At 31.3% G+C, this 26742-nt stretch overlaps 1 protein-coding gene across 18 annotated transcripts in view; it reads left to right on the forward strand.

Annotated features, from left to right (window-relative positions):
• Nucleotides 1-130: 130 nt before the first annotated feature.
• Nucleotides 131-26742, forward strand: part of LOC148604442 (putative phosphorylase b kinase regulatory subunit alpha) — a 51369-nt gene continuing 24757 nt past the window's right edge. For 14 of the 18 annotated variants that reach the window (XM_088548996.1, XM_088549001.1, XM_088548999.1 and 11 more), the window contains exons 1-19: nt 131-319; nt 3006-3164; nt 4091-4307; nt 4839-4921; nt 6128-6208; nt 6768-6866; nt 7118-7159; nt 8027-8131; nt 8589-8642; nt 9161-9283; nt 9841-9936; nt 10365-10472; nt 13680-13758; nt 14491-14625; nt 15619-15728; nt 21347-21491; nt 24835-24910; nt 25832-25914; nt 26518-26691. In XM_088548996.1, the coding sequence (XP_088405122.1) occupies nt 242-319; nt 3006-3164; nt 4091-4307; nt 4839-4921; nt 6128-6208; nt 6768-6866; nt 7118-7159; nt 8027-8131; nt 8589-8642; nt 9161-9283; nt 9841-9936; nt 10365-10472; nt 13680-13758; nt 14491-14625; nt 15619-15728; nt 21347-21491; nt 24835-24910; nt 25832-25914; nt 26518-26691 (2047 nt within the window). In that variant the 5' untranslated portion in view covers nt 131-241. Of the gene's footprint in view, nt 320-3005; nt 3165-4090; nt 4308-4838; nt 4922-6127; nt 6209-6767; nt 6867-7117; nt 7160-8026; nt 8132-8588; nt 8643-9160; nt 9284-9840; nt 9937-10364; nt 10473-13679; nt 13759-14490; nt 14626-15618; nt 15729-17367; nt 17513-21346; nt 21492-22997; nt 23143-24834; nt 24911-25831; nt 25915-26517; nt 26692-26742 lie in introns of all 18 variants that reach the window. The other 4 variants (XM_088548998.1, XM_088549014.1, XM_088548997.1 and 1 more) reach the window with 2 other exon arrangements.

Below are 26742 nucleotides of genomic sequence, written 5' to 3' on the forward strand. Positions count from 1 at the left end.
TTATCTGTAACTTAAAAGTTAATTTGCATTTGAAGAAAATGAAAAAAAAAGATAATATTCATCTGAAAAGAAATACTTTTTCCAATACAATGATTTGTCTGATTACAGTCTTATTTTCGGAAAAGTACGTCCTTGACCTTATTTACCCCAAATGCAGACGATGGAGGATATAACTCGATTACCTCTTTTTAGAGGTTGAATTTTCTATATGGAGACGCAGAAATCATAGTTGGGAAGAAGAATGAGGAATAGAAGTAACTCAGGAGTGCGACTAGACTATTACCAACGTCTTGTTCAGAAAACTATTTTAAAACACCAGGTACGAAAGTTTCTTCCACTTTCACACTCAGATAGATAACCATACACCTGTGCCAAACTTAGGAAAGACAGTCTTCAGGTCTTTAATTTCAAATTAAACTGAAATGGAGTTGGCATTGCCTATATTTGCAACCACTGTGAGCTTCAACAGACTTAAAATTTGATTTTTCTAACAGCTACAGGCAGTTCTAGTGAACTTCTACATCCTTTAATTTAACTTTTAAGTTTCACTTTAGTTGTTATGACCTCTTGTTGAATATCATGTTTTCACAAAAGCATAAAGAGCCATATTGTGAATCTGGACACTTAGGGAATTGCCAGAAGAAGTATTTGAATATTTTAAAGTTAACAATATTATTAGTAGTGTAACGGGAGAGCTTGATTTGACTCACAAAATTATACTCCACCACTGAGGATCGAACCCTGTACCACTTTGTAAATAGCCAGTGACAAACTGATTTGGCTAAAGAATTAATCATTTAGCCAAGTCAATTAACTGGCAATATAAATCTCACTACCTACTACAATGCAGGTAGGCCGCCCTGCCATGGCTAAGAAAGAAAGTTATTTTCTCTAAGTAACAGAAGATACAGTGTACATGTATGATAAAAACTAAAACAAGAGGAATTTTGTATTCTACCCCCTGTTAATTTAGAGCAGTTGTCTGTATAACAAGTATGTGCATGTCATCCAACTGAGTTTAGAGCAGAGGGATGTTAAACATGTTAAAACTTAAATTGGGAACTTCTATCAATTAACATACAATTTCGTATGAGTTTTGAAGGTGGGAAACAAACATTTCAATATTTTAATTCAAACAAACAATGAATGAAATTTCAGAAAAAAATTAAGAATGTCTAACACTACATGTAACATGACTACAAAAATCAGTTTTATCAAGTGTCTCATGAACTTCATAAAATAGTATATTTTTATAAGAAGCTGTTTTAAATAAGTACAAAACTTTTGATGTTTCCACCTGTCTCAGAAACTGTATGGGAACCCAATCTATAGCTAAAGAATAGCTACAAATGCAAGATAATTTATACACAGACTTATAATACAATGTTCTACAATTGTACTGGTTCTGAAAGTATAATGGTCCTCTGAAGAAGGGGTGAAAGGATATTGAGCCAAGTAATGAAAAATGACATTTTTTTTCCACTTTCGGTATGCGGTTCAACTGTCCGCAATTCAGATTCAATACATGCTCAGGAACAGAAGACAGAGTTGTGGAAATCCCTTGGACCGATCGCACAGGAGGACAAATTGGGTGCTGGGTCTGCAGTGTGGGAAACCACCGCTCACCAGTTCACCAAATACGAGTAGATGTATATTTTGGCGAGTTCTCATTAGCTTACTCTCATCAATTTGGAGACTGTCATTGGCAAGCTCCAAGGGAAGTTAACCAGCCAACAGGTTATTTAGTAAAACATCCCTAAACATCATACATTAAAAATGTGTTCCCTGCATTTTAAGAAGTTAAGTTTGAATATGTCAAGTGAATTTTGGCATGATGTGCATAATTTTATTGAATTGTAAAGCATTGTTTACGATCTGCCATTTTAGTTTCCGGTAAATGGGATGTGCCAAAACCTACACAATGGTCCAGATCTTGTATTAGTATTCAAACGAAATTATCTTTGTAGCTTAAGATTTGTTACCTTGCAAATTAGTTGTTTATTGTCATAATAAGAATGAACAAGAAGCAAATGATAAACATTTTCTTGTTTCATAATGATGAATCTGCTGAAATATAGTTTTATTTTTAAAATAAGAGTTCAGAAGTGGAGTACTTATTTTGTTACTGTAAAGTACATGAAAAACTTCAATGGGATGGAATATTCGAAAATGGAAAAGTTTTTGATAAACTTAAAAACAAATGAAACGATAGTTGAAGAAAGAAAAAGAAAGGCAGAAGATAGTCAAATCCAAGAAAAAACAGATGATAGTACAGAAAAAATAACTCAAAAAAATTGGCTAGTTGAATTTCTATTTGGCTAGCAAGATCAATATTCCACTAGCCAGAATGGCAAGTTTGGGGAAAAACTGGTTTCCCACACTGGGTCTGGTAGAAATTTCTACTCTGACCAGATGTCTGGTTGTTGTTTTCACAGGATTTCAGTCCGATATTAACCAACCAGTTATGTGGATCGAAAGTAGAACAACGTATATTTTCGTTTACCTTGACAGTGATTTTTACTGTTACCCCCGATCTGAACGTAGACTGGAAACAAGAAGTTTGTGTTGTGCAAGTCGATAATTTATCCCAAAAGCATTTCATCCCATAAAACTTTGTTCCTGATTTTTTAAAAATAAAATTGATTCAGATGTTGGAAGTAGATATGACCGAAACTTGAATTATGTCCAGGCTGTAACTTTCGAAGAGCCCTGCCATGAAAAATGGCAAGCACCCTATAGTGATTAATCTGTCCACCTGTTTGTCGGTATCAAACTGTCCAGGCTGTTACTTTTTTTGTCTTTTAGTGTATGCTTTTGATATTTGGCATGAGGGTATATCCGGTATTGTCTTGTAAAACCCACTTTCTTACTGCAAAAAAACACCAACAACATATAAACTGCATGTAAATGTGAAAAGTTTTTAGTTTTTTCTCATCAGTGATATAAGTAATCAGAATCAGAGTGATATGCAAATCTTAGAACAAATTCTTCCTTGAAAATTGTAGAACCCAATCACTGGACTTATCCCTGCAAGTGAGACAAACAGTCATGCGTGGGTCAGAGACAATGTATATTGTATACTTGCTGTATGGGGACTGGCACTTGCCTACAGGAAAACAGCAGATTTAGATGAGGATAGAGCCAAAGCCTTCGAGTTAGAACAGGTATTAGAATCTAGTTATATTTATACGCCTGCCATGAACTCAAACTCTCCTGTCCCAATTTAGTGAAATCTTAAACATGTGCTTTTACAGTGACTTTTTTTAGACTCACAGCCTCTTATGACTTGTCATATACTGGTATATACATGGAAGATAAAGAAAGCAAAGAAACAACTTGTTGCATTGCAACATAATTAATTTATGTTATTCTGAATGACACAGTATGACTCCAGGTAAAATGGTATCAGTCAGTTGAACTTTAGATAAAACAATACATGTACTGGTATGTGCATCAACAGGTCTTGTTTGAAGTAGTTAGTAAATTTATTCTAACACAATTCAATTCAAAGGCATCAACAAGTCTTGTTTGAAGTAGTGAGTAAATATATTCTAAAACAATTCAAATCTTCTTTTTAAGTATTCAAATAGGCAATTTGGCAGTCATATATTTATTTTAAAAACATAATCATATCATTAACTTCAGACCCCTTTTGATAAATCCTGTAACATTTCAAATACAGTTTACTGGTGTAACATTTTGAAGTTGCTTTCCTTAATGGTGTATTGCCTGAATATAGCTGAAATATTGCTGCTCAGACGTTAAACCCCAACAATCAGTCAATCCTTAATGGTATTTAATGTTGGTTGAATGATTTGGATGCTTACTGATGTGTCTTTTACAATCTTTGCTTGGGAAAAATTAGATGTGATCAAGAAAATTATATACATAATGATAATGTACAACTGTTCCTGTGATGTTTCTAATATTAAATACTGACTTAATCAAAGCTTGGACCACTGGTTTTAATTTTCATATGGCTTTAAAATTACCTATAATTTTGTTAATGGAAACAGAAATAATGTTTTTTTTATCAAAAAATAAAAATGAGTATAAAAATTCTCTTGTGGTTTCAAATGCTTCTTTTCAGTCTGTAGTAAAGCTTATGAGAGGCTTGTTAAGAAGTATGATGATGCAAGTAAATAAACTGGAGAAGTTTAAGTATGGTCAGAACAAAACTGATTCCCTCCATGCAAAGTACTGCAGTAAGACTGGTAAAACAGTGGTTGGAGATAACCAGTGGGGTCACCTACAGATTGATGCTACATCTCTCTACTTATTAATGTTATCTCAGATGACTGCTTCAGGTTGGTATTATGTCTAAGAGAGCAAATACATGTAAATGTTATATACATGTAATATAGATATATTTTGTCAGGTATATGTTTGTTTATTCTACAGAATTCATTTCTTTAATTTTGTCCCTTACTCTTAGGTATGGGGACATAAAAGTTTCAGCACTGACATAGCATACATGTGTTCATTTATTTCAAAGTTTTTGTTACACAAATCTGAGCAAACCGTCTTGGGAGATTTCATGATTTACCACAAAACTCAACATTTCGTTAGTGGAAAAAATTCAGATTGTGTATTCAGCCTCAGATTATAGTTCATACCATATTTATGATGTAGGACTTTTGTTTTAATCAGTCATCAACCATTTTTTTGCCTTATGTCTTTGTTGCTTTTAAAGATTTCATAATAAAGCTCAATAATCCTTTAATCTAAATTCAAAAAATGTCTGAACATACATGTATATATGAATTAAGGAATTTGAAAAAAAATATATATACTGGTAGGTGAGCTGAATTCCTCAATTGATTTCTTTAATTTTCCAGGTTTACAGATAGTGTATACATTGGATGAAGTAACTTTTGTTCAAAATTTAGTGTTCTATATAGAAACTGCATACAGAACTCCTGTAAGTAACCAATGAACAAACTTATCATTACAGAAAAAAAAACTCTCATTCATATTTGAGAATTTGGAAATATGTCCTCCCTAAGGTCAAAATAAAGTTTTGTTTGTTTCCAAATCCTGACCAAACCAGTCAAAATCCCCCTACCCGAAAAATATGCTATTGGAATCTTTTGATACAAATTTTACTGTTGTTTTCTATTCTAAATGCATTTGAGATATACACTTGCTTAGATTTTACCTACATTGAAAAAAATAAAATTTGTTGCCTACCAACCTACCCAAACTTATTTTGTAGGTTCAGGTTTTGGGAAACAAAAGAATTATTTAAGTTCTATCCACTTATTGCCATGTACTTTATGTTTTGCACTTTCACTGCCCTATGAGCAGTGTGCTCTTATTTGAGGGAAAAGTATAACGCCTGTATTATGTCAAATTCATAAGGTGAACACTGACAGACTGTGTTTATAGGTACATTGAAAATTGCTCATCTATCATAAATCTATGTCATAAATTTTTATATTATCATTTTGAGTGTTTGAACATCACTTAAATTAATTGCCACTTACAATATGGCCTGCAAAAAAGGTTTGAAGACTGTTTATTGGAATAATCTTACATGTTCTACATGTTCACATCTGGTATGTGTGACTTCTTTTAAACTGCTCAATTGTATTGAGAGATTAAACAATATAAATTGATTCCATAATGTCAGATGTCTGCAAGGTGAGATAATACAAGTTAAAGACATGACTTAAATCCTGTATCTGAACTCTTAAACTGCTGAGTGTATTTTTTTTTTTTTTTGTAAAACTTGGTTTGTTAGGCATTACACTTTTAAATATGCTTGACAATAGATGATGATTATTTGGTTCATGCAAGGGGAGAGAATCCAACTGGGGGATTTTACACCTTCAAAGTCCATGTGATGTGGGGTATCTCTTTTGTTAGCTAACTTGCAATATTTCTTGTTTATTTTGTTTACAAACTCTTCAAAATTAATTACCCTACCTTGACATTTTGGTAATATCCATTAAAAAGTTATTTAGTTTTTGGGTAGGTAACAGACATACAAATAGAAAATAGAAAATAATAACATAAATAATTTCAGTTTGCAGAATTCAACACTTACATGTGTAATATTTTCAAAAATGTGAACTTTATTCAAATTAGTTGACGTACAAATTCCAGTGATTTTTTTTTATTATAGGACTATGGTATATGGGAAAGAGGTGATAAAACTAACCATGGATACCCAGAACTTAACTCAAGCTCAATAGGAATGGCAAAGGTACTACAAATTTGTTCCCTTCAATGTAAAAGAAGGACAACTGTCTGTGTCAATTCATGCATCTCTGGATGCATTCTCTCGTAGACAAGACGGTTGGATGTACAATTTTCAATGGTGGTTAGACACCAAGTTGGTCATTTGACATAACCATTTTTTTCAACCAATTTTAAGGAAGTAATGGGACTGACATGTTTTTTTTTTGTGTATTTAAGGAAAAACCAGCAGATTTTGAATACTATTTACTTTTAAGAGTTCTTAACAACAATTTCTGTAAATTAAATAGTTTTCCATTTGCTGCTATAATTTTTTTTTAATCTTGGTAATCCTAGAACAGCTGTGTATTTTTTTGCAGGTGACAGTCCTTGCTTTTGTTTTTTATTTTATTTGCACATGACTGCATGGATATTTCCCTACATATGTACTTCACTGTTGTAGAAAACTTCCCAACCAATAAAACAAAAAATACTGAAACAAATAAAACAAGAGGACATCCTTCCACTTAAAGCATTACTTGTATACAATGTTAACAAAGTAGTTAGTTATAATTATTGTATTTCAGGCTGCTTTAGAAGCTATTAATGAGTTAGATCTGTTTGGTTCCAGAGGAGGTCCTCACTCTATTGTTCATGTTCTTCCTGATGAAGCACAACAATGTCAGGTACTTGGTTAAGTTTCAGAAGAATATATTTATAAAAATTATTTTTTTTTGTTACTTCTAATTGTTTCGAAAAAAAATATATTAAATGGATACTCTAGCCTCTTTTTTGTCTTGATGATTTGATCTGTAAATGTTAATTTCAAAATTTCTTGGAAAGTTGATATGAAGATATTTAGTCTTATCCTTTAGAACTGATGTATTATACTCTTGGTTTCATTGCCTTAATTTAATTTGGTATTTTGTTATTATAGGCAATCTTGCATTCCATGTTGCCAAGAGAATCCTATTCTAAGGTAAGATATAAGTTAAATGAAACATTATATTCATGATTGAAACTGTAATCGCAATGCAGTACACAATGTAAACCTGGTAAAGATGAATTTCATTGAATAACATAATTTCAGGGTATAGAAATTGGCCTGGGCTGGGTTTTTGTCTGAATATAGCTGAAATATTGCTGCTCGGGCATTAAACCCCAACAATCAATCAATCAATCATGGATTTGATTCTTATTATAAAAAAAGATATTACACCTCCAAGGCTTATATCAATACAGCCCGAACCCGGTTACAGAAACCATGATGGACCCTCATTTTTTTATACATGAGCAACATTTTTCTTAAGATATTTTACACTTTCAACAGCTACATTAAACTGGAGATAGTTGTATTTCAACTGTTTACAGGCTGTACCAGTAAAGGCATGATTGATACCTTTAAATACAATTCATTGTATCTCCTATTTTTCTCTATTTGAATTTTAATAATCTCATTGCATTACATGATTATTTAGGTACTGCTTATGACAGTTTTTATATAGTTGATATATTTTATAACTCTGTACTGGTGCAGGTAATACAAATTATGTGGTATTTTTTATTTTTCCCATCTTGAAATAGCGCAATGAGAATTGCAGCCTTTGAAGTTCTTCAATGCTTTCAGTATCTTTTTGTTCTCAAAATTTTGGTTTAAATTAATTTTATGGTTGAAGTTACACACAGCCACAACAATGATTTCTCCTACATGTACATTGTTATTTTGTGAACAGTATTTTACAGATATATTAGATACATTTTTTTGTGTTTCAAAGCTTGTCTTGATATATTTTACTATTCTGTTATGATATCTACATCTGTAGTTACAAGACGCCATATTTTACAGGAAATTGATGCAGCACTTCTCTCAGTGTTAAGTTATCCTGCATTTGCAGTAGATGATGCTCGCATTATTGAAGAAACAAAAAAGATGATCAAAGAAAAATTGCAGGTATGTATGTATGTATGTATGTTTGTATGTTTGTATGTTTGTATGTCTGTATGTATGTATGTGTAGATGTATGTATGTATGTATGTATGTATGTATGTATGTATGTATGTGTAGATGTCACAGTGGTACAAGGTCGAATCCCTCAGAGAGAATGACCAAAAATTTTTGCAATTTTGACAGTTCTAACATCGTTGGGAATTTTTCAGACCCTTCTATAAGTTTTGTAACAGTCTTGTAATACATTTTGTAGTTGATATATCACCCCTGTGATACAGGTATAACTATACACATACATGTAGTGCACGCTGTAGAGGAAGTTTTACTGAGTACCGCACCTAGTAAATGATTTACTCAGACAATGTCTGTTCTACTAATGTATCAGTATGTTTTTTTTTAACATTTTGTTTCTGGTAATACATGTAGTCCTAAATTTGATAGACATGTGTCTCTTTTGCAGGGCAAATACGGATGTGCCAGGTTTCTCAGAGATGGTTATAAAACTGCCAAAGAAGTATGATATGTATTTTTATCAAGAGGGAATTAATTTGAATGCCAAGTTTGAAGTCACTGTAAAATATCACATATTTAAAGTTGTTTTCAAAGATGACTTTTCTAATTAATTTGCTAAGAATTCATTTTACGTGTACATCACAGCAAAAATAAAGTTAAATAAAAAGTCTGAAATGTTGATTAAAGTAGGCAAAGAACATTACGTTCATAGTTCTGTAAACATACCATTAATTGCAGTATACTAGTTTTTGCTATTTTCCCATAGACAATGTTGATACATGTAAGTGAGAGAAAATCATTTTTTATATTCATCTAGTTCATTTTTATACTACAAAAAATCAAAATCCACTAATATATTCATTCAGCAAAATCCAAGAAAAGAAGCATTAACAGATATTAATATGTTTGCAGTTATCTTGATATGACCAAAATGGACACTACATGTATTGAAAGATTTTAATAGTACAAAAAACAAAAAAAGCAAAAACAAATTTCAATGCATCTGATTTCTTATTTCAGGATAGTAACAGATTACATTATGAGCTATGGGAATTACAAGTCTTTGAACATATTGAATGTCAGTGGCCAATGTTCTTTTGTCTTCTACTACTTGATGCTGTGTTTCAGAATGATAAAGATGAGGTTAGTAAGTCAAAAGTTGCTAATGACTCAAATGACATTAAAATGGTAACTCTCTAGTTGTTTCTATTTAATGAGTTAAATAAGGGCTACAATATTAGTTCAAGGAAGTTGAATGTTCAAAACCAAGCAAAGAGAACTGAAGCAGAAGATGAAAACAATAACAACACACATAAATAATGTGCGAAATTATGTCAGTGAGCACACCACAATCTTTCAAGAATTTGGAGCATGGTCTGTTTTCTTGAAAAGATTAGTATTTTTTCCTGTTTATGCCCTGTTAAAGTAATTTGTATTCTTAGGATGTTCAGTAAATTGTTTAATTCAGCATCAAACCCCAAAATCCTTATTTTCAATTACACATTTATTAACCAATTACTGTACATGAGTTTCTTATGTAATGGCTCTTTTATGGTTTTACAACTCTCCAGTCCTACATCTTTACTGTCTTACACATGTATTTGCTGATCACAAGCAAAATGTAAATACTCTAATAGTTAAAAATTCACAGGACATCAGATCTATTAAATGTGTTTTTTTTTTTTTTTTTTTTTTGTCAGATTAATTTGTATTCCAAGTTACTGGAAGATGTCATCATTAAATCGGAAGAAGGAATTCCATTAATTCCTGAAATGTATGCAGTTCCTAATGACCGAGTAAGTCTTATCTCATTTGGGAAACTTTTGCTTTTTGATATTTGATTTGTATCATCAGCAGTGTGTAAAATAACTTTGAGCCAACATAGCAAAATTGAAGGAGCCATGACCCACACAGATATTTGATCAGTCAACAGATAATGTACATTGTACATGTTATCATGATTATTTTGTTTTTAAGCAGAGTCTCCTATTGGAAAATATGCAGAAAAAATTGTGTATCTGTACATTGCTAACATGACAGAAAACTTGTTAAAAAATGTTTCTGTAGGACTATGATCTTCAACTGTAATCTGTCTTAAGGGAATTGGTAATACATTGCACATGGTACATAGTCTACATTTGGTATATTTTAAAAGATTAAATTTTCTTGAGGAAAGAATTATGAATATTACTTATTGTGTCATCATTGTACATGTATTTCTTAGGTTGAAATGGAAAAGAAATATCCACAGAGTCAAGAAAGGCAAGCTGTTGGAAAATTACCACATTTATGGGGAGAATCTCTTTTTATTCTTGCCAAGCTTATAACAGAGGTAATGTGGAAGTTATTAAGTATGTAGTACTACTGAGGATGCAAGTCAGAAATCTCAGACACTAAAGGATAAAAACTCAAGTTCTCAAATGAGGCATTGTCAAGAACATCAAAATCTTACCTGTGTCTGGGATTTCACAGGCCTGCATTGTCTATTGGTGGTTCTTTTTCCCACTTTTGATGTTATGACTTTGTTAAAAGTATGACCACTCAGAAAACCTTGCTTACTGCTAGTAATTTATATGCTGTCATAAAATGTTTTATTGTGATGCCACATATATCCCTTTGGATGAGATATTAAGAATCTAACACCTGTATGAGTGCAAGATAGGGAAATCTCAGACACCTGAGGGTAAGATTAAATTGTTCTTTAACAAGGCTCCACCAAATTAGAGAACTATTATATCTTACCCAGTAGTGTCTGAGATTTCCCAAAATTGCATGAAAAAAGCAAGTGTTTGGTCTTATTATTTAATAGAATTTTCAAACGCATATTTGACTTTGGAAGATAATTCAAATTATTTATTGTTCAAACACATTTTCATTAAATGGTCATGACACAACAATAATATAATAATATAATGCACATACATTTGTATAAACAAAACATTACTATTACAGTAGATTCTGCTTAATTGCATAGCCTATTTGCCAGTAAAAATTATGCAAATAACCGGGCTATTCTTATAACCGAAATTACGATTTACCGGAAGTGTGAGTTCAGGTAAGACGATGATACTGTGGATCAACCAGGGATATCACTGTTCAACATTTCTGATCTGGTATTTAATTGTTATAGACCTTCACATCGTATTGTTCTTTTATCAATAAATAATAATATATATTGTGTTTATCTTGTTTGTTGACCTTCTTTACGTCGTGTGTATTTATAAGTAAAACCACGTGTTTCTCATCTATAAATAGTCCAGTAATTTCCTGACCTTTTTATGAAAGAAAATCCTGTATTTCATATTTCAGCCAGGATTCAGTGTAATATTCATCAATGTTTGCAGTTTGTGGGCTTTTGAAATGGTCTGTGTGTTTTTATTCCTCTGTTCAATCACCATTGTACACTGATAGTTGTGTATTATATGTGTCATTGACCTCAATATATTCCTATGAAGTGTGTATAGTATGGGGCACCGTAGGGTAGTTGAATTTCATTAGACATTGTACTGAATGAATGATGACTTTTAATTTTCAGTTGATATTTATGCCTAGTAACCCAAGCTCACTAAAAACTGTTCAGCTCATTAAAGAAAATTAAATTTACATTGATAATCATTTGTAGTCAGAAAAATTTAAATAGGGACAAAAAATACCCCAAGCCGAACCCCAAGCTGCATCATAAGGTGATGTTTGGCATGTCGTCAGAAGTCATTGTTGACCTAGGTGCTTGTTTATTTTAATGCAATTAGAAATCATTTAAATTGTCTTTTATGTCCATTATGTTTTTAATCCATTATTAACACCTCCTAATTGATGATAACCTAATTTTTACAACAATAAATATGATTGACATATTTATGACCCGAAGGCTTAAAACCCTGTCTTTACCTCGATGAGGCAAAATTCTCTATGCAATAAACTGAAATGCACCTGCAAGGCCTATGCAAATAAGCGATTTTTTCCCTAATAGAATAATAGGAAATGGTTTTGTGCAGGAGAAAATTATGCTAATAACTGAAATATGCAATAAAGCGATATGCGATTAAGTGGAGTCGACTGTATTTACATGTATGTTGTTGTGGACAACGATGACCAACCAGAAAATTATAACTTTGTACTTTGAATGAAAACTTGGCAGTTGTTGATATAATCAATTGTTGCCTTGAGTATTGGGAGTGAGTTAGAGTTAAAAATCGAATTTATGTTGTTTTCTGTTAGTTAGTTGAAGTGGTTTTTATTTTCAATTTTATTTATTAAATCATTTCTATAGTTAATGTAGGCAGGACAGTGTATGGAGAAATGGGTTTCATCTTCAATTTGATTTAATTGACATGATTTGCAAATGTGTTAATTAGCTGGAAGGTTTTTGTATCGTCCTCTGTCTATTGAAAGAGAGTGGGTACTAATTAGGTATTTGCAAATTATAGATCTGTCTGATTTGTATTTACATGTATCAACATGAGATGGTTTTTTGTTAACCTTATAGATTTTATTAAAAAACAGAAGTTTGTTATTATCTCTCAATGAGTTGATTTTGAATACTTTGATCAATGATTCTTTGCTTTATATGTTATATATTATGTTTAAGTAGATCTGTATCAATTAAAATGTAATTAAAACCAAGTTCTTTTATCCAATTGTGAACTGTTGTTAACCATTTATTATTTTGTGGAATATTTTTATATATTTCATTTACAAGGGTGTTATTGGAGTTAATAATGTGTTCCTGGAATTTAATAACTTGAACCATAATTTTGACTTTGAGAGGTTATCTTTTCAGTTCTGCTAAGCATGCTCGCTTGAATATAGCTGAAATATTGCTGCTCGGGCGTTAAACCCCAACAAACAAACAAACAGCTAAGCATGCAGAATCTGTTGCCTTGCTGTGAACACCAAAGATTTCTTTTTTAAATTTTATGATTGTTCATTAACTCTCTATTCAGTTGTGCCAATATTTTACTGGAAAGCACACATGTTCTGCCTCAACCCATGGGTGAGATAAGAAAATTTTGCAAAGCTAAAAATGAAAAATTTCTTCTCTCTTTAGTGAGAAAATGAATAGGAATACTTTGGTCTCAAAAGTAAGAATAAAATCTTCTTAGGATAAATGTGATAGTCTCCTGTCTTTCAAGGTTTACTGTGTACCACTTAATTGTTATGGCATGGAGGAACTCTTGGGATGTTTCTGGAACCAACCATGGGTTCAAGTAATTTATTTCTCCTTTTTATTGCCTTGCCTACAGATTTGGAAAAGGGTGTGGTAATACCAGTACTTCTACACACTTATGATTTCTCTAGAATCAATATTCTTTGGTAAATGTCAAACTTAGTGCATATGGCATAGGGGTGTTATACACATCATCATGCCATGTTTTTGTTGAGTATAATTTATTTAGTGATATTTTAGTTCTGTGATACTGTATTATCTTGTCGCAGTTTGAATTGAGTTGAATCCTAAGTTCTATTCCTCTAGTATCCATAGTACTCTCATTACGCAGATGGACAATTTATATACAATTATAAGCTGTATTATTTACAGGGATTCCTGTCCCCAGGAGAACTAGACCCATTAAACAGAAGGCTAACATCAGAGCCTAAACCTGATATAGTTGTTCAAGGTAAGACATGTCTAATGTAAGAAATAAATACTGTAGCATGTACCCATTAATCTTTAGGTCTTTCAGCGTTCACAATATTTGTATTCAGAAACATACATTTCGAATGTAAATAATTGCTAGACGGGTTTGAGAAAAATTTAATTGTTATTTATATTTTCTTAAAATTTTAATTTGAATAATGAATGAATGGCTGAACTTGACTAGCTTAAACTATAAAGATTGTAATTAAGTGTAGTAACTTGTAAGAAGATGAAGTTTGCTGAAGGCTGAAAATTAAAGTTTATCAATGGCTTATGTAGTAGTTTATGAAAAAAATTCAGTATTATTGATGGACAAAAGGTTGATGTGAAGACAGTGCAGTTTTTAATTGTGATGGTTTTTATACCCTGCTACACAAAGTGGAGAGGTGCTATGTGATACCTATCAAAAAGTTGAGTGTCTAGATGTCTGTTAGTCTCTCGATGGTTTCAAGATGATAACTTCAGAAGATATTGAAGGATCGTTTTCAAAATTTTTGTAGTTATTGAATATCAAAAATAAACGATCAAGTGCAAATTTCTGTATGATGGGATTATTTATACAAAAGTTGTGGTCATTTTAAGTTATTTTTACAAAAAAAAAATATTTTGCAAAGTGGTGGGGTATCATTTAATGTCCCATTAGATGCCCCTTTTTAATATTCTTGTTGACTGAAAGTAGACATGTTCTGTGAAACTTGCTTTTTTTATACAGTTGTGGTATTGGCTGAAGACACATGGATGCAGGATAAGCTGATAGATCATGGGATTAATGTACAAACAGTTAATGAAGTGGCACCTATACAGGTCTACCCTGCCAGGGTTCTTACACAAATATACTCTTTATTAGGTAAATTACAATTCTATTGTAGATTTAACAGCAATTAATATAACTATCTTCAGGGAACAGAGTTGGTCTTCCATTGATCAAATGACCATTACCTTGTAAAGTATCTCAGGAAGTTAACTGAACTATTATTAAAGTGGTTTAAACTCGTAGGTATATCTATATATGTGTGATATAAAGTTTAAATCTCTTTGTCAGTTTTCCAGTTTTCTAGTAAGTTCATCAGATGATTGTCATTTAACCAAGTCAAGATCAGCTTTATTCCATAAGTTTGTTTTATTACTCACTGTAAAACACTGGATTGCTATTAATAGATTGTCTCTTAAATGTACAACTTGATAAAAAGAAGTAATCAAGGGAACCAAGATTCTAGTGGAAATAAAAAAAAATGTAATCCAGGGACGAAGACTAGACATGGAAAACAGACATACACAACAAAGAACATTAAGTAACTAAAATAGTATATACAAAGTAACAAAAGTAAGTGACCAACTCTGACTCCACAAAAAAATTGGGAGCATGGACCATTTGCACCGGTAGGGTAAGCGTTCTCTGCTTTTTCTAGAAAAACCTGCAGAGTTGCTAATAGAAAGTCAAGTCTGGGTAGATGAAAGAGGAAAGGAAAACCGGCATGATGAACAAATCAGTTTTTATGGTGCAGATGGATACACTGTAACTATCAACAAGTTCATTATGGCGACCATTAAACTTCTGTAGTGATGACTTCTACTCTGTTGAAGAAAGTTTCAAAATTTTTATGATTCATACAACAATTGCTGGGATTAGAGTATTTTGCAAGATGTGATATGATAGTTTCAAATTGCAATAATTTTTGTTGAAATTCACATACAATGTGGTTGAAACATTTTACATACAATGTACTTGAAACATTTTACATACAGTGTGTTTGGAACATTTCCCTTCTAACCTACAGTTTAAATGAATCTATATGTCAATATTTAATTCAAACCAAATATTCTGGCATTTTTTTTCTAGGGAAAAATAAGAAGTTGGGTTTAACAGGTAGACCTTCCAGTGAGATTGGTTTGTTAGCAACCAGTAAACTCTATGTGATGAATGATCAGATGTTGGCTTTTATACCTCAGGTATTGGAGTAATTATCTACGTAAATGTAAATCAGGATTTTTTTTTTTCAAAGGTTTATTTTATGGCATAAATGAACACATCTACTGCATGGTTATATTGCAGTACTATACTAGCAATAAAGATGAAAATGTTATGTTGTATTCAAGGAAATAATATTTCAATATACATGTATATAAATGGTAACTCGCTATTTGTCAGTATCCTTATAATAGGGTTTTTATAAAAGATAATTTATTAGCATTTATTGATAAGATTTGAAAAAAAAAATAGTCTTATAAGATATATGAGGTATTAGAATTCAGACAGTGTCATTCTCCAAAAATCTAATTGACAACATCAGTTTAAAGAAATACCTTAACTTTACATTATTTTATCTTTCCTCTGTAGGCCTCAATGTCTTTGTGTAGGACAACTGAACTGTTTTCATTGGTTTATGTCTTGAATCCACTTTTACAATTATAAGTTCATTTCAAAAGAATTTTGTAGGAATATTTACAAAAACTGAGGCTCAACTGTAACTATAAATGGATTAATCAATTTTGTGGGAATTATTTTTTGCCAAATTTAGTACACTGAAAATTAATGTTTACAGTATTTAAAACTTTTGTGCTAATGATAGTACGTTCAAGGATAGCTGTTTAAAAAAAAATGCAGTTCTGATGCTTATTTACAAATAAAGCTTTGGCTTCTATCACCTCAAAAATAGATGATTTTTATACATAAAAGTCGCAGTAGTTGCTAATTTTGTTAGAATTAGGCCATTTCCCTTATATGTTTTTTTTCTGTTTTCGTATGAAATTCTGCTTAATTCATTCAGGATTTAACGGTAATGATTTTTGATACTGTCGTGTGTTCAACTCTTCGGATTGTTAATATCCATTTTTTTTTGTTAGCTGAGTAAAATCATGTCTGATTTCTGTATAACTTGCTTATTTAAAAAATAGTTTTCAGTTTTCATTGTTTGGCTTTGACGAGACCATGACAGTTAACAACAACTTACTTTATATTTTGATGTCTGGTGAATCATATCACTTAGTCTCTTTCCTCTATCGTCTGAATAGAGCTGAAATATTGCTGCTCGGACGTTAAACCCCAACAAACAAACAAACAAACAAAAACTCTTTCCTCTAAATATTTGATATGGTCCAGTGTTTCTATACACTTTAGTCATCAGTTTTGAGAGTCCTAAACCACCTGTATTTACAAATGATGATAATTTATTATATTAATTTCCAAGTATCATACCAATTTGGTATGTTAAGAATGAATCGCCAAATGTTTTTTTAATGATAGCAATATTACACACTTTTATGACAAGTTGGTCCAAATTTGTTAGGTCTATTTTTCATGGTGTGCAAATTTTTATGGTTTTTCTTGTTTGGATAAACAATTAACTTGCATCCCAAATGAAATGTAAAGTTTCCATTGTAGAATTAGTGGAGTTACAGGCTCTCATAAAGTCCAAGAATTCAAAACTCAAAAACATAGTGAAGCTTTGATAAACATTAAAAATTGGTACTTGCACATTAAAGAAATTTAACATTGGGCAGAACATTCATCAGTGTTAATGAAAGTCTTTATTTATCAGCAAGCTTTCTGGCCAGTATACTTATTTATTGAATATGATCTCCTTTTCAGTTTTCGGACACTAACAAGTTTTATCTTGTATTGGATGAAGATTATAAAGTGTATGCTTTTAAGAAGGATTTGGATTATGTCTGCCATAACTGGAGAATGATGGGCAGACCTACTATTACTATACCTGTTTCTTCAGAATCTTTAGGTTTATTTCTATAAGTCTCGATTAATGCTTTGTTTGTTCACCTCTTCTTCTGTACTTTAACTAGATTTTTTCAATGAGAATTTAATACACAATATGAATAATACAAATGGGTGTCACCACTCTATTCTACAAAAAATCAAAGGAGCTAAGATAGTGTTCTAAAAAAGGGGAAATTTCACTTATTACAAATTCCCTAGATCTGTTGCTCACTACTTAGTTGAATATTTACAATATGGTTTTATTGCTGTTTGAACAAGTGCAAATTGTTGATGTTTTGATGTTATTCATAGATAATTTTAGAGGACACTAAAATATGTTTTTCAAATTGAAGATAAATTGGCTAAGTAGGAAAGTGCAAACAAACAGTTTCAAGGATTACCCAACTGAAGGTGTTGTTAGCTTTATATGGTGTGTTGTAGGCTATCTGTCTATTTTAAGAGCTGTAGATTTGCTTCTGATTGCAAACTAGATCTACATATACCATAGTTATGCCAGTGTCTGGTTTCCGATTCCCAGAACTAGGCTATTGTGTAATGCTAAAGCTTTCTATAGAGAACTATGCACTTGATTCAGTATATGTGGCTTTTCCAAATATGGAGGATTGTGAACACATGGTCATTGCTTGTTATTTGTTGTCGTAATGCTTGCAAAAATGTTGCCTTATGAAGAAAATGGTGATTGTGCCATGGGACACTTCACTTCTATATTTTTTTACCTGCATGGTGGCTTACACAGAAATTTCATATTCACATTTTCTTCCTTTCTTTAAGTACTTTTTTTTATTGTGTATGAATAAAGTATTTTTTCTCTTTTTCAAAATGGTTTTGGTTGACAATATATATTGTCTTATAAAATTTTTCCTGCCCTTATATTGCGTATGGACCATTGAAGGATGGTGTAATTTGCTAGTGATTTGTACATTGTTATGTTTGGAATCATTTATTGAACCATTCAGGGTGGTTGTTCACTATTTGACTGTAATGTATCTGTCATAGACCAGTTTGTGGTACTTCACCTTCCTAAACTGCCTTTTTAGAATCTGCTACAGTTTTCTTAGTCAATTAAAAACCTCTATTCTTTGTTTGAAACTTTGACTGTCAGACTACAAATTCTTTACTTTGTTGTGCCAGTAGGCTGTATGGTAATGTTCAGAAAGCTATTTAACCAGTTAGAATTTGTCTTGGAAATCTTGCTTGCTGGAATATTCCTTTGATCAATTTGTTGGCAATATAGAAAAAAGAGAAAAGAATTCACAACTGTGCTTGTATTTTATCTCAAAATGGTATCCTGTTTTTTTTGTTTTTTAGACTCCTTTTATAGCTTCTAGATTTACTGTCTGTTGCAGTTGCTTACTAACAAATAACAGTATCTAGTTAAAGCACCCATCAAATATGACAAATTAGATTTTAAATTCATTTCTCAGTAAATAACCTAATAACTAACATAACATTTCCATCATCCAGGCTTATTAACTGCTTTTATGTCATTTATAGACCAGAGATTTTGTTTTAATTTACCTTTCTTTTCATTTTTCTTCTCTTCTTTTTCATTAATGAATAATTTTTTTATGGTGTTATAAATATTTTAGTATTGGTCAACTAAATGATGTTTTAAAAAAAAAGAAATGTAGGCCCGTAGTATTTGAGGGTACTTCAATCTAGAATAAATAATACAATATGAAAGCAGCAGTCCTTTAATGTACTGAGTAACAAATTTTGTATAGCTTAATGCAGGCTTTCCCCCCAGCATTAACTCAACTGAGGAAATATATAATGGACTGTGTCATGTGTCCATCAGGTTTTAGACCAAATCTACATGTATTTAGTCATCTCTAAGTGTAATTTTCAGACATCTGATTTTAGAGAAGGTATTTGCTGTAGACATCTTTAAAGTTGACCACAATGAGGGTCCACACGGCTAGGTGTAACAGTTTTGGCTTATGTTTCCTGTATTTCAATCTAGTATAGCTGCATGACTGAAAAAAATCTTATTAGTTTGTCAGTAAGAATGGTTGTTTTAAAAAAAAAACAGTTAATGTGAATGCTTTTTTATACATTTTCTTTATTCTACTATAGAGGATAGATGCATAGTGTTTTTAATACTGATTTTGTAGATTAACACTTAAAACATTAGATAACATTAGATGGGCAGCATCCTTGAAAATCTGACTGGAGCATACCTTATTGAGCTTTCAAAAATAGAATAACTTCAAAACAGATTGGATTTACCTTTATAATGATGATGACTAGTCTGTACATACTAAAATAGAAATGTGATATGATTTTTATGGCTACCTATGTTTTTTTTTTTGATATTCTAAAATAAAAAATCTGATGTAGTCATGCTCTGACATGAAGAAACCATAGTGTTAAATGACTCTTGATTTGAACTGGAGGCCAGACAGTGTGACCGACATTTGTACAGACATCAAACCATGAATCTGTTATAGATGTTAATCAAGATTTTGAGTTAATAGTGTTTTATCAATTCTATCTACTGGTGTACATTTTGATTTAGATATTTAATAATGGTGAAAAGTGGCAAAATGTCACGACTGCAGATTTAAATATGAATGTACAAAGAAAGAAGTTTTGATAGACTGCATCCTGCTTTTTCAACTTACTCAGTGCACATGTTTATAAAAAATCAACATTACATGTATCATGATTATTTTGCTTAAGATTATAAATGCATCAAGCATTCTTTTGGCATAGGCTTACACTTCATTAAAAATTTCTAACCATTATTTCTAAAAGACATTCAATTTTTGGAGTACAAATACAATATATGCCTTGTGATAGTTTAGGCATATGTACCCCAAAAAAAAATGTAGGTGTCACTTGAAGTATCAGCTAAAGTCATTAAATGGTTGTGATTGTACTAAGTGCTACTACAGTCCTTGGATGACATTTATGCAGCAATTCTTTTGTAATTCAACACATTTTCATTGTCTATTCATTAAATTATGCTTTTTGTTGTTAGTCACTCTACAGTTTTTACTGTGTATTTCTTTGTTTACAGGCCTGCACAACATTTTTCAGGAAATTTTATATTGAAATGGACTAAACCTGTATCAGTTAAAGGAGGAGAGTCAAGAACCACCTATATTGGCCCTGATTCAAATAATTATTTTAAAACCTCATACTTATGAGATATTTTCTTTTTGATGTGCTTGAATATATCTCTTAAGAATTTAAGTAACATTTTTCAAATAATTAAGAAATTCAATGTCAAATTTGGAATTTTTTTCTAAACCCAGAAAGTATTCATTTGACTTTAAAAATAAAGCTTTTGGTGCTGTTTTCCTTTTTTTTTGGGGGGGGGGAACCATGAGCTCCTATCCCCACCTTGTCCAATTTTACCTACCATAAAAAGTTTTATATTTAGGAGGGGTGCAGATCCTGTGTACTTCATGTAACCTGTTTATGAAATTTAGTATAGTTTTGTGAACATTATTCTTAGTCATGAATAGTCATGAACCATACCCTCAATTTCTGTACTTCCACAAATCATTTATGCATTTAACTGTAACATGGCAATAAGTTAAGCTTAGCTACAAAACATTTGAAAATGTTGATGTTCCATTGCAAATTCAGGGAGTTCCTGGCTCACCTGTTCAGTACAGGTCAATATTAATTTGTTTTTTGGACCAGTAGTAAATAATAAAGACTGACATTAATACAAAAAGAGCAACTAATCTCTTTTTTTTCTTCTTCTTTTCTCCATATGGATATTACACATTGCATTTCTTTTGTGTGCTAAACAAAAGACAATTTCTGGGTATTCTCTCAAACAAAATGTGCTGTATAAACTGATTTACAAATTCTATTTCAGTTTGTTGATCAGAGACAGTTTTATCTGCCCTTAGATTATAATCTCTTAGTAAACATGTTTGAGACAGATGTGGAATACTTATCCAGGAACTGGAGAATGCTCGGAAGACCAACCATTATATTTCAACTATCTTCTATTTTTATAGGTCTGCATATCCATATTTACAGCCTTATGATCTTTATATAAAGTTTTACACTTTTCAAGCATTTTAGAGTGCAAGGAAGATAATTAAAAGAAAGAAATCCTGATTTACAAATATCTTCTTTAGATCGTGATATCTTTTTATTTTAGTGTGCACCTTATTATACCCTGCTTTAAAACTGGGGGTAGCTTACCATAATGATGATTGTCCTTTATTAATAGAAGTGGGAGGTGAAGACTGGTTCATTCAATGAATGACCATTTATTTGTAAATAGAGAACTCACTGTCAATTCTCCATTCATCCAAATCACTTGGTTTTCTGAAATGCTTGATGATAAATATTGTGGTATAGACTAACAACTATTAATCCTAATCAGTGATGTTAGTTTTCCTGAATGTTAGCTTGCTTTTAGATTTAATTCTATGCATGTCTGTAAACTACACATTAGCAATATTTTAACTCATTAGTTATATTTTTTTTATTTTTTCCCTCATTTATGATCACTTTTATTTAAAATTTAATTTAACAATCCATGTTATTAATTGAACTAATTTAATGGCTTCAAATGCAATAGAAACATAAAGAAGTTCATAACAAAAGAAGTACGTGATAAATTTATAAAATCTAATTACTGGTAGATTGTAATATTAAATATTTTTGTATCAGCATTTTTCAATCTCATAGTATATTGTGCATCATTCATTATGCTAATTTATTAACTAATGCTTGCTCCATACCCTTTCATTGTTTGGATGATGGAAATATTGTGTTTATTTGACTTTAAACAATTTGATGGTCTTTGATTTCCAACTGTTTTGAATGAGTCTGTATGCTTTATTTCTACGGTATGTTTTGCGGTTTTGATGCCTGAAATCATTTTTGTTTTTGTATTTGATTACTTGTTATAAAGATCACTAATACAGGAAACAGAGTAAAGGATGGTTATTGGTGTATTTTACTCCCTACAGTCCACTTCTTATGGATGCCAAGTTACCTAATCTGTGTAGTGTGTGTATACCTTGATCATTTCATTGTTTCTTTTTTAAGCTACAATTTTCATTTTCATCCTCTTCAATTACACATTCGAATCTAAATCAATAACCTGTTCACTTATGGTCTGTCTGTCTGTCTGTTCATTACTGTTACAAGTTATGTAGGTATAAGGATTTTTAGAACTTTGTCAAATGCAATTTACCAATTATAAAGGGGCATTATTCCGAGCATGAATTTTTTTTAATGAAATGAAGTCAAAGTATTTGAATGATAAAATTACAAACCCATTTTCTTAACTGATTTTTGTTTCAGGGTTTGTTTTTCAGAAATAGGATAGAGGGTAGAGAAAATAATTGGTCTCTGGTTTAATTTGAAAAAAAGTTTCTACATCACTTATGTGTGGAAGAAACAAGGAAAAAATTAGTTTTATTCCAGTACTAAGCCTTCTAAGGTTGGTTAAGGGTTTTGAAATTAACTTATTAAAAATCTCCTGGCATATCCGTTATTTTTTGTAGTTTATGGACCTACAACAGTTTTACCTATCCTTAGATTCTAAATTTATTGTGGATATGGTTCGTACGGAAGTATCTTATCTGAAATCTAGTTGGAAAGGCTTAGGACGCCCTACCATGACCTTTGTCATACCATCTAGTGTTGTAGGTATGTCAACTCATACTTAACTATATGTCTATTTGTATACAAATGTAATGTATTCTGTATGTGCAAAATGGTAGTACCAATAACCATTTTAGTTCTAAAACTAAACTACATTTACATGAATTATGTACAAGCACTATTTTGCAGAAACATCTTAGAATTCTCATTTAACTATATTCTGCGTATATAAGAGTATATCAGAGTAGCTTTGTTACTTATGTCCCATGAAGACATTACCTTATAGCAGAATAATGCCATAAATCTTAAATCAAAATAATTCACCAGGAAAAGCCATTTCTACTTTACAGCAAATGAAATAGTTAACTTCATGGAATAGAGTTGATATTCCCTTGATTAAATTACCATTACCTGATATAATGTCTTAGGTAGTTACTTGGACAATTGACATGGAGAGTTATACTGATTATTGAATTGTAGTTAACTGGACAACAACCAGGGAGATAAATAGATTCTCATTCCGTAATGAGTGGTTTAAATTTTTTGTCCACTCGTGATGGTAAAATTAGATTTTCCATCATTACCAAAGGAGAGTACAGTGACCAAATGGAACAATTGATAGTTCTGATTTTTATTCAATTGGTCTGGTTGAAAGTTTAAAGCTTTCCACATTACTATCTAAGGAAATTATCGATTCTATCTATGGAGGACCAACTCCCTTAAGTTAACTGTTTTACTCAATGGTAAACCCATCTGGAAACTAGGCTGTTCAATAACTTATTGTGGATACCAGATTTATTTTATTTGTGTTAGGTTTATAGGATTTATACACAATTAAATTGCCTTGTCAAGGAAAAAATATACATGCATGAGCAGCATGAAAAATGTATTGAATGAATATTATGAATGTGAAGGCACACATATATATATATATATTAGCTTGTTGCAATTGTATGTATTAATATCTGAAATTTCTGTTTAGTATAACCTAAATATAAGGTTTCAATTGGGAAGTACATGTACTGTAGGAATCACAGTGAAAGTATTTACAGTTAAGGGTATATATCATCTTCATACCTGATACAATATTTTTTAGTGGGGGGGGAGGGTTTTACTTCATTGGTTTTTATTTCACAGGTTTAATTATTATACTCACCCCCTGCAAACAAAGTTTGGTTAAATTTTACTTTTAAATTTCAATGGTTGAACTTGGCTATAGTAACATCGACAATTAGTAGTGTTTAACACATGAACAAAGATTTTCTCGTAGTATTTCTGCCATCTAGTTTCACCGTAGAAGATAATACTACAATACATCATTACTATGCTTGCTATAAGAAAATACTTGGCATACCATTACTGTGCTTAGCCATGCTAGCATGCCTTGTATTATACATTCATGTTGTCGCATCTTGTTAAATGATGAGCCAAAGGCTACAAGTAGTTTGCTGTGAAAATGATAGTCATCAAGTCTGTATTTTCATGATTGAAGATTCCATTTCTCTTGAATGTTCATTGTGTTTCATTTAAATTTTAGGTATAATTCAATATTGTTGATAATTATATGCCATCCATGATTGATTTCCTACTTTTGAGTAACAATGTTTAATTGTTAAAAAAAAAACATATTTAGGGAAAAACATCATTTTGCTCAGTGTTAAATTTTATCTTCCTTATTCATTTAAGATGTTGAAATGCAATTTTTCTTTCCTAATAATTTATTGGTTTAATTTGTAGATTCCAATCAGAATTTACCTCAAGCTTTAGTGGCAACCATAAAGAAACTACAGAGTGGCTATATTGCTGGAACAAGGTATTGATGCAACCATAGGCATAGAAAATGTCACAAATTGAATTCATTTGTATGTAAAATGAGGATATGTAACAAAACTGTTGTGAGATGCTTTTACCCAATTAGTTCAAGACCTTACATTATATATCTTTTAGATTCTAGATCCAAATAATTAAGAAAAAATGTGAAGAACTTAAATTTGAATTGCATCGTTAACGAACCCTGTATCAAATCAGTTAGAAGTGAAGGATATAGGTGAAATGTGCTAGGTTAATATTGCTGCATATTTCTACTCCTGATTTACTCAATGACTCAGTTTTTTTGCCATTAAGTGAATTCACCCTTCAGGAAAGATTTGAATCATGATATTTTCACAAAAAGAATTTTTGGAGTTCATTTTGAAATGAAGTGAGAACTAATAGTATGTCATTGATTGATTCCTAAAAAATGTACTATTAGAAAAAGGAATGGATATGGTGAAACACAACAAAACCTAAATACAAAATAGTAAACACTTTCAGAGATCACCACAGGTCTTCAAAGAGTGTAAACACATCTTTAAGTGAGCTCTGAAAGGCCCTACAACAAAAGTGATAGGTACATGTATTGACCATGTACTGTTATTTTCAGAATTATTTCATGCATTCATTATTGTGATATTGCAATTTTAGCAATTTTGATAAATATTCATGATCAGTAACAGTTCCATAATTGTGAGTTTAATTATTGCGAATAGAAGTCAGTCACATTGTTTGCAATAATAAAAACAAATTTGAAACAGGTTGAAACATAAAGCTTCTAAGAAGCACTAAAATCTATAAGAGTGTCAAGAGAACAAGTCAACAAGTCTGAACACAAGCAAATCTTTGTAGCTATTGACCAATAATAATAATAAATTAAAATGTATATAAAGTTATGAACTCTATTAGACATTCATTACAGGGTACATATGGGAAGATTGAGAGAGTTCTTAACCACTTCATGTGTCACAAAACTTACTTTCCTTCCTGATGATCCAACTGAGGGTTAGTACTGCAGAATATTCTATAAATTTTTAGACTTTGCTCTATTCATTATTTTATTTTAGAGCCTGAGGCTGTGCTACTGCTCATGTATTATAAAGGCCCTTTCATTAGTTATAGTATAGGGTTACTAATAATTGGAGATTATTGTTACTCTTGGTACTTTATATTGCTTGAGCTTGTGAAGTGAAGGCAATATAAATATATCTGTACTAAGGAGAGGATAATATTTATGTAATAACCTGTTTTTGTGCAGCAAAGCTTAAAATTTTGTTTAAAATGTCCATTTGTTATTGATGATGTCATGAATTTGAATTGATATTTAGGTTAGCACATAAAAGCTAAACCAGAAGCAATTTCAGATTACATTATTAGGTTTGATTTCAAACCACTTGATTGTAATTAGTAAAATAACTTTTTGGCTGACAGAAAATAGAAAGGCAAAGCTCAAACTGTATTTACAGTGTAGTACTGTGCTCTGAAAAGAAAATATGTTTTTGTTTGTATTTATTTTCATGGTTTATTTATAATGGTATTGTGAAAATTATTTTAAGATGCATACTAGCCAGTTACATTTTTTTTTAAGTAGTGTAATGTGTTTTACAGAGGGACAGATCAATCAGATTCTGAAGGGTCTTGCTGGAGCCACCTGTCCAAGACCAAAACTTCTGTCATTTGGTAAAAAGATGAAGAGACGACCTCTCTCTAGGAAAGCTTTGTCTGTACATGGAAGTGTAAGAAGGTCAAGGTCAATTCAAATTGATCCAGAAAATATACAAGGTAGCTATTGTAATAGTGATTGGAAATGGTAGCATATTGGTAATTGTAGCT

Source organism: Perna viridis, chromosome 10 (assembly GCF_037379345.1).
Source record: "Perna viridis isolate PV_CMFRI_1.1 ecotype Kerala chromosome 10, ASM3737934v1, whole genome shotgun sequence".
Lineage (NCBI taxonomy): Eukaryota > Metazoa > Mollusca > Bivalvia > Mytilida > Mytilidae > Perna > Perna viridis.